This window comes from Scyliorhinus torazame, chromosome 10 (assembly GCF_047496885.1).
Source record: "Scyliorhinus torazame isolate Kashiwa2021f chromosome 10, sScyTor2.1, whole genome shotgun sequence".
NCBI lineage: Eukaryota > Metazoa > Chordata > Chondrichthyes > Carcharhiniformes > Scyliorhinidae > Scyliorhinus > Scyliorhinus torazame.
The window spans coordinates 67,088,970-67,101,277 of record NC_092716.1 but is presented as its reverse complement, the minus strand read 5'-3'; the positions used below and the strand labels follow the sequence as shown (position 1 = coordinate 67,101,277).

The following is a 12,308-nucleotide window of genomic DNA, read 5'->3' as shown; positions in this document are numbered from 1 at the left end:
GGCGTATACCTATGACTCAATCCAAGCTTCCCAGTAGATAGAACATAGAACATACAGTGCAGAAGGAGGCCATTCGGCCCATCGAGTCTGCACTGACCCACACTAAGCCTTCACTTCCACCTTAAGGAACATTGAACAGATCCTCAGCGATAACCTGGGACACCCCAGGCACAACCATGGCAAGAAGAAAGGACCCTGGGTTTCGAACCCAGTGAAGACATCCACATTGAGTGATCGTAGCCTGCCAGCCTCCTTTACTAAGTGCAGGTAAAACTGCTGTGAGTCTGAGTCATATTTTCTTGAGTAATAGAATTGTGCATAAAATTGCGTTAAACTGTGAACCTGTTTTGTCCTTTGTTCATCTCGCAAATAAGGACACCTCAGTAAAACGTTTGAGTCAGTAAACTGGTCGAAAGTATCAGAGGTTTTACATAGAACATACAGTGCAGAAGGAGGCCATTCGGCCCATCGAGTCTGCAACGACCCATTTAAGCCCTCACTTCCACCCTATCCCCGTAACCCAATAACCCCTCCTAACCTTTTTGGTCACTAAGGACAATTTATCATGGCCAATCTACCTAACCTGCACGGCTTTGGACTGTGGGAGGAAATCGGAGCACCCGGAGGAAACCCACGCAGACACGGGGAGAACGTGCAAACTCCGCACAGTGACCCAGCGGGGAATCGATCCTGGGACCCTGGCGCTGTGAAGTCACAGTGCTACCGTGCTGCAAATTTAATAAAGTGCAAAGAAGTTTAAAGGTACAACACTTCACGTGAGCAAATATCCTCAACCTTTTCACTGGGCTATTCAACCCCCTTACATTCCAAGTGACCAGCTGAATTGGGGGCCTCCACCGCCTCCCCTCCCTTGACCCAGAGTCAGCCATTTCCACCAAATAGGGGAAACCAGCAACAACTTAAAGAGTACAAGCACCAGGCCCATCCAAGATGGTCCCCAAACCTTCTATCAAGACAAGACAAAGAAAAAAACTGTAGTCACCATCAGAAAACTATCCCTACCCCCACGCCCCCCCCCACCCCCCAGCCTCCCAACAATACCAAACCCAAATACACTATCAAACAAGAAAAAGGCAAACAAAGATCTCTAACCCCTACCTCATCTGCCCCTAACCCCAAGCAAAACAAAAACACTAGGCTCATTATCTTAAACAACACTAAAATAATGAGCTGCAGTTACCGCCACCACTCCACTTCCATTAGTTAACTCTTCAGCTAGCCCAGCGACCCCCGCCCAGAGTAAAGACAAATAAATATCCATAACTACCTCCCCCGCCCCACCAAATCCAACTTTAATAATCAATGAAAAAAAACCTCTACCACACAAGAACAAAAAAAATACACACTTGCACAGGAAGCCCCTACAACTCCCCATAACCACATGCCCTACCCAAACATACAAAAACCTTGTGAAGGTTACGAATTAACTCACCCCCAGTCCTTGCTTCTTAACAAAAGCCTCTGCATCTTCAGGCACATCAAAATAATAATGCTTTGTTTCAAAAGTGACTCTGAGACGTTCAGGGTATACCACTTCAAATCAAACTCCACTCTTATACAATGCAACCTTGGCCTTGTAAAATGCTGCCTGCTTTTTAGCCAGCTCTGCTCCCACATCCTGATAGAGCCTGATGGTGTGGCCATCCCAATTTAGTCCCGATGGCCTTGACCCAACTAAGGACTCATTCCTTCTCCTGAAAACTATGGAACCTCATGATGATTGCCCGGCGGAACGGGGCTTCTGCTTGAGTGACCAGTGGGCTCGATCCAGCTCGGGTAGGGGGACATCGATCCACCTCCCCCCACCATCTTCGAGATATAGCCCCATTGGATTTGGGCCTTCCATTCCCTCCGGCAACCCCACGATTCTAAGATTCTGTCTCCTGGAGCGATTCTCCAGATCATCCACTGTGCCCTCATTGCTTTATTAACACTAGTCATTATTACCCTCTCGGTTTCCAAGGAGACAATCTGATCACTCTGCCTGGAGAAGCCTCCTCCACACCTTGTATCAGTGCGCCATACACCTTTACCGTCTCATTATTCTTCTGCAACACCAACCATATGGGAGCTAGGGCCTCTTGTGAAGTCATCAGAGGCAGCCCACTGAAATTCCGTTGCCAAGATGCCTGTAAGCATCTCAGTCGTCAATGAAGTGCCTGATCACACTACAGGAAATTTATCCAGATTTTCTGAGTTTATTGTGGACTTGTGTGATGTGGGAGGGTGTGCACCATTTGCCATGTCTTTATGACTTTACCCTGCTCCTACTGGAGGCTCTGGTGGGGCCATGAGAGTATCTAGTTTTGTCCAATGATTGTATTGAGCCATTTGTGATGTCGTTCTTCTGTTGCATTCTGTACTCACGCGTGTTAAGCCATTAAGCCATCTTGACTATGCCTGAATGCATTGAGATTTTCTACATGTCAAACTATAACCTAATTACTAATGAATACCAGTAATTTCCCTATAACCGATGTTAAGCTGATTGGACAGTAGTTTCCTGCTTTCTTGAATAGAAATGTTCGAACCAGCGGAATTGACAATGCTTAACCAATCAACCAACTAGGACAACAGTGGTTGATTAGTCAATTGCATACATTATCATTTGTGGTTTGTGCACCCTTTCCCCTCACTGGTTCACCAACCATGGGTTAACTTGAGTTACATCAATTACAGTTGCAACTACAACACTACTGAATTTTCCCCCTCAGCAAATTTCCAAGCAAATTTCCAAGCCTTGGAGTGAGGAACATACTGGCTGGCTGTATAATCTTTGATTTATTCCTCCCAAGCTCAAGAACTTCCTGCGAGGTATATTTTTGTTTTAAAAATCCCTGAGGTAGGGATGAATTAATAAAACTACTTATACAAATGTTTAATCAATGGACCACATTATCAAGGATTTTACTTTGGAAATTCAAACGTGTATTGATTTTCACATCCACGCCAAAAGCAATTTGCAAGCAATTCAAATGAAAGCATTCTGAGACACAGATCCAAGAAATTCATTTTTAACCGTAGACAGCCAAGAAGCCACAAGATACCTAGTTTAATTATCTGTAAGATGTTTGTCTGTTCAGTATCGAGCCAAGACTCCCATGAGCTGTACAGTTATTGCAAAAATCTGTGCAGAAAAGTACATCCCACACACACTGCTCCCTGGTTTGATAAAGGTTTGATACAATCCCTGAAACGGAATCCCGTCATCATCACTAGACTAATGATTCACAGTTCCAACTATATCTTGAATAAATACATGATCTGTCACTTCTCCTTGTCCTACGCTGGTACTGCTGGATGCAACAATTTGTACATTCTTTCCAGTTGATATAAGATAATAATTTACATTGCAACATATGAAGGCCAAATAATTCCTTGTAAAATTACAAATCCCCCAAATTACTGGTGAAACGTGGAATTAATGGACGGAAGCATGAAATATATCTGAAGCTAGCAAATATGCTTCCACCATGCTTTACTAATGTAAATATGTAAGTAAAGTGAATCTGCAACTTCAAACTCAAATTTGGGAGAATGTGAAATGAAAAAATGAAAATCGCTTATTGTCACAAGTAGGCTTCAAATGAAGTTACTGTGAAAAGCCCCTAGTTGCCTGTTCGGGGAGGCTGGTATGGGAATTGAACCGTGCTGCTGGTCTGCCTTGGTCTGCTTTCAAAGCCAGCGATTTAGCCGTGTGCTAGAATGTAGAGAACAGGCTTAACCTTCAGAGAGTAGATCATGAGTATTTTCAAATTCAAAGTTTGAGCATTGAAGACACACCACAGGTCAGATAAAGGGACATCCTGGACAGCCAAATGTTACATTGCCCTCTCCCTCCACTACGTGTTCAGGCATCTGCTGCATATCAACTACCCCAGAGTCCAGACGCATCATCAGATCAAAGACTTAAGGCAGGATTTTAATGCCTCCATGCGTGTCAGAACAGGAAGGTAGGGTGGGGATTTTAAAATGTTGGGCGGGACCCGAATCTGGGTGTCCCCCCCTCCCCCATTCCAGTCGTGTGGAACTTTTGTGACCTCAGGATAAGGCTGTGGGTAGCGAGACCGCATGCAGCAATCCACCCTTGCCTACCCATTGAGAGGATGGGCATTTTAGAGCTCCCACCAACTTCCATGGAGGCTGGATCTGATTTGTTATGAAACATGGTTCATAGCACCTCAGGAGAGATGTGAGCAATGGCGGAAAGGCTAGCCTTGAGTCACGAACCTTTGGACAGGTAGGTTCAAAAAGGGTTGATAATTTCAGTTGTCATAATGCAATGCTGCATGGCAAGTTAAATAGTTTTTTTTAATACAGTGACCAATAATAGGGCTTTGTTCTTAAAATGTAAATGGCAATTAAATTGACCAGAATTGTGTTCAGATGCATTAGAGCATTTTGTGCAGTGGAAAAAGAGCTTCCATACATTCAAGAGTATTTCAATCCAGATTTTAAGGGCACAATTCAGTGGACTTAAATTAAAGTCTGTTGAATGGCCCATTTAGCGGGGTGTTTCTCGGCGGTAAAAACGTGAACAACCATCCCACTATGCTTCTTCGGCCTTTGGGAGATTCTTTCTGCTGAGGCCACACTTGGAAGCTCCTCCCACAGATCGGGGCACCATTTCACAGTCCTGAAATTCCCCCTCTTTCAGGCACCTCCCAGCTCTTTTGAACCCCCTCCCCTCCCCAACCACCCCCCATCCCCCACTGCCAAGGTGGCATTTTCAGTGTGCTCGGGTGACACTGCCAGGGTGCCAAACTGGCAGTGCTAAGGTTCCAGGTGCTAGGGAGTGCCAGGATGCCACCCTGCCATGTCCCCGAACACCCAGGCATCTCCAATGGCCTGGGGGATTCCCCCCAGATGCCATTATGCGGACCAGTACTAAATGGTGTCCTGGTGAGGTCTCCCAGGTGCGGCCGATGAGTCCTGGGTGCTGGGTGAATCCAGCGTCTGGGTATGTAATTGAACCATAAGGCCCATTTAAATAGTCAGATCTGGATCTCGCCCGGTGAAGGTGAGATCCAGATCGCACTGGGCGGAGTGAGTTGATGATTTGGGGCTCCCACACAATTCACCTATTGGTGCAAAGGGGTTGTTGAATCACACCATAATTTTCAATTTTTCCCGTGATTTAACGTGTTTTCTTTGATAGATAATTCTATCATCCATTCACCTTTTGAAGCAGAGGAGCAGATGGCCAAGTGTTCCACTGCTTTTAAAGGCTTTAATGTATTCAGCTCTACTGACTTTGTTGACAAAACTGTGCTGTAGAATCCCATTATGAGTGCTTGGCTGAGCTCCAAGCCCCACACATGTATTCACCTCAGCAGGCGTTGTTGATAAAGCTGCCAAGGGGACTATGATATTTGTTTTGAGAGTTTTATGACCAGTTAATAGGCCTGAACCTTTCTGAAGAAGCTTTGAATGGCTGTTTGTTTATTTTAAAATAAGAAAGTTAACCTTTTTTCAAGCGGAGTCTGAATAGCTGTGTAGTTGATTGATAGCTTGATAAACTCAATTTGAAAGGTTTTGAGTGACTGTTTTTATTTTGAGTTTCATGAGCATCTCAAATAATTCTCAATGTTATTACAAGGCTTATGAATTCTATCCACAATAGATACCAGATGAGTGTGCATGGAGTGGGGGGGGTATGGAGGGAACATGAGGGATATGGCAGGGCATGACAGGTCTGGAAGAGGTATGTGGGGATATGAGAGAGCCATGGATAAGGAGGGTAGAAAGGGGGTGGGTGGTGGGTGAGTAGGGGGGGGGGGGGCAAGGGCTAGGGGAGCCTAACATTCAATACAGAACTGGGTTAATGTCCCAGAAAACAGAGGATGGTGTTCCATCCTGCCCACCTTGTCATCCACCCACATTGGGCATGCTTCAGGAGACAGCAACCCCAACTCCAGCCCACCCTCCTCACCCCATGATGAAAATAGCATGGGCGGGTACTGCCAGGCAGGATTGCGGCATTGGGAAATGGCCCAACTCACGATTCCCACCTCAAAGATAAAAATCCGGGCCTTGATACTTATTTAACTCCTCTCCGCACCCACCAATCAGAGTTATGTCAATCAGCATCAAACTCTGCAATCACAGCCAAATTGAAGAGCGCCAACATCATGAGAGTACTTTTGTGTCCCTCAATGTAACCATTATCAAAGTTTTATCCTCTGTGTTGGGTTTTCTCCCACTAATATCTCCCATCATAACTTCAGTGAAAACCTCATTTACATAAATTGAATTCCCAACAAATTTACCAGACATCAGGAGAGGTCCGAAGGATATTTTCCCCAAACAATGTTGCATATCACATTAATGCTACTGAAATGTTCAGCGGCGGTTCATAGAATTTACAGTGCAGAAGGAGGCCATTCGGCCCATCGAGTCTGCACTGGCCCTTGGAAAGAGCACCCCATTTAAACCCACATCCCCACCCTATCCCTGTAGCCCCATAACCCAGTAACCCCAGCTAACCTCTTTTGGACACTAAGGGCAATTTATCATAGCCAATCCACATAACCTGCACGTCTTTGGACTGTGGGAGGAAACCGGAGCACCCGGAGGAAACCCACACAGACACGGGGAGAACGTGCAGACTCCACACAGAGTGACCCAGCCGGGAATCGAACCTCGGACTCTGGAGCTGTGAAGCAACTGTGCTAACCACTGTGCTGCCATGCTGCCACAGTGCTACTATGTAGGTACCACTGTCATTAATAATATATAATGCAATGACTCCACAGGTTAATAAAAGCAAAATACCGCAGATGCTGGAGATCAGAATACAAAACAGAAAGTGTTGAAAAAACTCAACAGGTCTGGCAGCATCTATGGGAAGAGAAACAGAGTGAACAATTTCAGTCCAATATAACTCTTCTTCTGTTCCAACGCTGCCAGACCTGCTGAGCTATTCCAGCACTTTCTGGTTTTACTCCATGGGTTAAGCTGTGGGTACCAGACGGATATAGGTCAGGAAACCCTCAAGTTTAATTCCCGGTATCTGGGTTGGACAGAAAAAAAATTAAATTACGGGATCCTGTACTAGATAGAGTCTCGAGGTAAGAAAACTACATTTCTGATCAAACAAAGAGAAATTGACCCGAATGAGTCCTCAAATAGGAATGGTAGTGACCTAATTGGGCCAACTGGGATTTTCCTATTCTTATATTTAAGCTGATGCAGTCCCTGTTTTAATGAAGCAAATCAAAAATACATCTCATGTGATTTGAATTAGAAACCTCCACGAACCACAAGATTAAATAGAACTAGAATCCAATTATAGTCTTAATTCTCTGGTATGCAGAGGATGATTAGATCCAGAAAATGTCATTTACAAGTATTTAAAATAGTCTATAAGGGCCGGAATTCTCTGGCCTTTGGGATTCGCTGTTCCCGCTGGCAGTGCACTCTTGCCATGGGTTTCCCAGCAGCGTGGAATGGCTTCAATGGAAAATCCCATTGACAAGCGGCGGGAGTGGAGAATCCGGCCTCCGGGAAACACGCGGCTGGGGGAACCGGAGAATCCCACGCAGGATCCTCATTTTGCATTCCTGACATATTTTCACAGAATTCAATAGGCTTCAATGTCGAAGTCTGTAGATAATGCAGTATTATTTAACAATAGGTGAACTCCACACATCGCTGACCTGGGATTATCGAAACAAAAGTAAATAATTGAATTAGTGTTAAATATGTACCCTTGGATCAATAATCAAATACGTTTTGAGTTTCAGTTCATTGAGGTAGGCATTTCTTTGGTGTCCATTTCCTTCTTCAACCTCATATGCTCTATGCAGATGATTCAGCGTCGCATCTGTGATATGCACGCGACTAGACAAAAGAATACAAAATGCAATCAATAAACATACTTGGGCTTCAAAGCACATAAACTCTGGTTGCTGGTGCCAAATTTTTCAGCAAAGGAATTAACTAAATTATGTATACGTTTAGACAAGTCTTAGAAATAAAATATCTATCAGGAAGCAGTAGTTTATGAATGACAATTACTGTGTGCTGTAACTCATACTTCACCCTGCCTATGGTACCCATGAAGTAAGCAACAGTTATACTTGATATTTTCTGCAAACCACTAATTCTAAACATGTTTATATTTATGCCCTACATGAACATGTCAATTTCCGAAACGTATGTTTGAGGAAAATTATAAAAGCAAATCACATTCTAAGTATTGGAACTCATACTTCAAAAATGATTTTGAAGATAATGCACACACCATTTCTTACACATTCATGGAATGGGATTGACCAGCATTTATCACCCATCAGAAGTTGCTGGTAAGCTGTCTTCATGGACTGCAGCAGTGCAAGTGGTGAATGTACACCCACAGAGCTGCCCGAGAGGGAGCTTTGACCCAACAGTGATACATTTCCAAGTCACCAATGTGTGACTCTTGAAGATGGTGGTGTTCCTCTGCACCTGTGCCACTGTCCTTCAGTGTGTTGGAGGCTGTGAGTTTGGGAGGTGCTTTCAAAGAAGTCTTTGCAAGTGACTGCAGTACATCTTGTGGCTAGCACACACTGAAGCCACAGTGAGCTGGCAGTGGAGGGATTAAATATTTAAGGTGGTGGGTTGGGTGTTAATTACGCAACCCAGCTTTGTCCTGAGTGTTGAGTGTTATTGGAGCTGCTCTCATCCCAGGTAAATTAGGTGTATCCCTGGATTCTGGAAAGGTTCCATCAGATTGGAAATAACAAATATAACCCCTCTATTTGAGGAGAGAGTGGGACAGAAAACAGGAAACTATACACCAATTAGCTTGATGTCTGTCGTGGAAAGGTCTTAGAATCAATCATTAAGTGGGTTATAGCTGGACACTTAGAGAAACTCAAGGTAATCAGGGAGAATCAGCATGGTTTTGTTAAAGGGAAATCATGTTTAACCATTTTATTGGAGTTCTTTGGTGTGGCTAAGGGGGAGCCTGTAGATGTACTGTACTTGGATTTCCAGAAGACATTTGATGAGGTCCCAAATCAAAGGTTATTGTAAAAAATAAAAGCTCATACTGCAGGGGATAAGATATTAGCCTGGATTGAAGATTGCCTCACTGGCAGAAAACAGAAAGTATACATAAGTGTGTCTTTGTCGGGTTGGCAGGATGTGACGAGTGGAGTCCCACTGGGGTCTGTGCTGGGATCTCAATTTACATCAATGACTTAGATAAGGGGAGTGAAGACATGGTAGCTAAATTTACACATGACACACAGATAAGTAGGAAAGTATGTTGTGAAGAGGATAAAAGGCGGTTGCAGATTATTATTTAAATGGAAACGGCTGCAGCATTCCAAGTTGCAAAGAGAACTAGGTTTTCTAGTGCAAGATTCCCAAAACGTTAGTATGCAGGTACAGCATGTAACTAAGAAGACTAATGGAACGCTATTGTTTTTTGCAAGACGAATTGAAAATAAAAATAAGGATATTTATGCTTCAGTTATACAGGGTATTGGTGAGACCAAATCTTGAACAGTGTGTGCAGTTTTGGTCTCTTAATTTAAAGAAGGATGGATGTAAATACATTGGAGGCAGTTCAGAGGAGGTTTACTAGATTGATACCTGGAATGAGCAGATTGTTTAATGAGGAAAGGTGAGACAGGTTAGGCTTGTTTCCACTGATGTTTACAAGAATGAGGGGTAACTTGATTGAAGTATGTAAGATCCTGAATGGTATTGACAAGGTGAATGTGGAAAGGATGTTTCCTTATGTGAGCCAGTCCCGATCTAGGGGGCACTGTTTTAAAATTAGGGGTTGCCCTTATAGGACTTAGATAAGGAGAAATTCTTTCTCTCAAGAGGATTGTGCAACTTTGGAACTCTGTGCCTCAGAAGATGGCGGAGGCAGGATCATTCGATATTTTTAAGGTGGAGGTTGATAGATCTTTGTTCGGCAAGGGAACCAAAGGTTATCGGAAGTAGCTGTGGATGTAGAACTTGAAACACAAACAGACTAGCCATGACCTTATCAAATGGTGGAGCAGATTCGAGGGGCCGAATGGCCTAGTTCCATTCCTATTTTGTATGTTCATACTTTAACATTCCATCATGCTCCTGATTTATGCCTTGTGGATGGTGGAAAGGCTTTGGGAAGTCAAGCGCTGAGTCACTCAGTGCAGAATATCCAATAGCCACAGTGCTTATGTGTCTAATATGTAGTTTATATTATTGTCAATTTTAATACAAATATTAATCAGAGTGTAAAATATGTTTCTCATATTATATTCATATACAAAGAACAAAGAAAGGTACAGCACAGGAACAGGCCCTTCGGCCCTCCAAGCCCGTGCCGACCATGCTGCCCGACTAAACTACAATCTTATACACTTCCTGGGTCCGTATCCCTCTATTCCCATCCTATTCATGTATTTGTCAAGATGCCCCTTAAATGTCACTATCGTCCCTGCTTCCACCACCTCCTCCGGCAGTGAGTTCCAGGCACCCACTACCCTGTGTAAAAAAACTTGCCTCGTACATCTGCTCTAAACCTTGCCCCTCTCACCTTAAACCTATTCCCCCTAGTAATTGACCCCTCTATCCTGGAGAAAAGCCTCTGACTATCCACTCTGTCTATGCCCCTCATAATTTTGTAGACCTCTATCAGGTCGCCCCTCAACCTCAGTCGTTCCAGTGAGTACAAACCGAGTTTATTCAACCTCTCCTCATAGCTAATGCCCTCCATACCAGGCAACATTCTGGTAAATCTCTTCTGCACCCTCTCTAAAGCCTCCACATCCTTCTGATAGTGTGGCGACCAGAATTGAACACTATACTCCAAGTGTGGCCTAACTAAGGTTCTATACAGCTGCAACATGACTTGCCAATTCTTATACTCAATGCCCCAGCCAATGAAGGCAAGCATGCCGTATGCCTTCTTGACTACCTTCTCCACCTGTGGCCCCTTTCAGTGACCTGTGGACCAGTACACCTAGATCTCTCTAACTTTCAATACTCTTGAGGGTTCTACCATTCACTGTATATTCCCTACCTGCATTAGACCTTCCAAAATGCATCACCTCACATTTGTCCGGATTAAACTCCATCTGCCATCTCTCCGCCCAAGTCTCCACACAATCTAAATCCTGCTGTATCCTCTGACAGTCCTCATCATTATCCGCAATTCCACCAACCTTTGTGTCGTCTGCAAACTTACTAATCAGACCAGTTACATTTCCTCCAAATCATTTATATATGCTAAAACAGCAAAGGTCGAGCACTGATCCCTGCGGAACACCATTAGTCACATCCTTCCATTGCTACTCTCTGCCTTCTATGACCTAGCCAGTTCTGTATCCACCTTGCCAGCTCACCCCTGATCCCATGTGACTTCACCTTTTGTACTAGTCTACCATGAGGGACCTTGTCAAAGGCCAAATATCTACATTTTCAATAAAATTAGTGATCAGCAACAAATATATCTCCTTGGCATCCTATTAGATCCTGAGCTATACTTCTGGCCCCATATCCTCTCCAACGTATGGACCACTTACTTCCATCTTTATAACTTCTGATAAGAGGAAAACTCTATGCTAAGAGGAAAAGCCTGTATTTTCTTTTTGTGCAATGTCCCTTTAATTACAAAGTAAATCTGAGGAGTATTTTGAAAAGGTTGTAATTGGACTTCCTAGCAAGCAGTTTAGTTCCAAGAAATTATCAGGACAGCACGGTGGCGCAGTGGGTTAGCACTGCTGCCTCACGCGCCGAGGTCCCAGATTCGATCCCGGCTCTGGGTCACTGTCTGTGTGGAGTTTGCACATTCTCCCGTGTTTGCATGGATTTTGCCCCCACAACCCAAAGATGTTCAGGTTAGGTGGATTGGCCATGCTAAATTGCCCCTTAATTTGAAAAAAATTAATTGGGTACTCTAAATTTAAAAACAAAGAAATCAAATTACAGCTCGTCTTAGAACCTGCAGTTCAAAACAGAATGTAATGAAAAGAAATAAAGTAGAAAGAAGACTTTGAGAATAAAGCATGTGTGTTATAAAGTTGGAAAAGACAAAAAGCTGAAGACAGGGAAAGCAGGAATGGGGCAAGACGCCTGATGCTGCTGTTTTAGTTTTAGTTTTGCCAGAGCCAAGGATTGGAGAAGGGAGTATGTGACGATTCTGCGTCAGTAAGACTGTCATGAAGCTAGCTAAGATGGTTCTGTAGTGGTGTGCTGTTTGACTGTTCACCATATCCATGAACTTCAGATGGGATAAGGCTGCTAGTGAAAGTGACTTGATGGCCTAATTCATTGGGTGGGAAGTGAGAGGTCCTACATAC

At 43.9% G+C, this 12,308-nt stretch overlaps 1 protein-coding gene across 1 annotated transcript in view; it reads right to left on the bottom strand.

Moving 5' to 3' along the window:
• Window positions 1-12,308, bottom strand: part of adcy7 (adenylate cyclase 7) — a 244,168-nt gene that overhangs the window by 63,884 nt on the left and 167,976 nt on the right. The window contains exon 11 of the mRNA XM_072518226.1: window positions 7,731-7,863. Within this exon, the coding sequence (XP_072374327.1) occupies window positions 7,731-7,863 (133 nt within the window). The remainder of the gene's footprint in view (window positions 1-7,730; window positions 7,864-12,308) is intronic.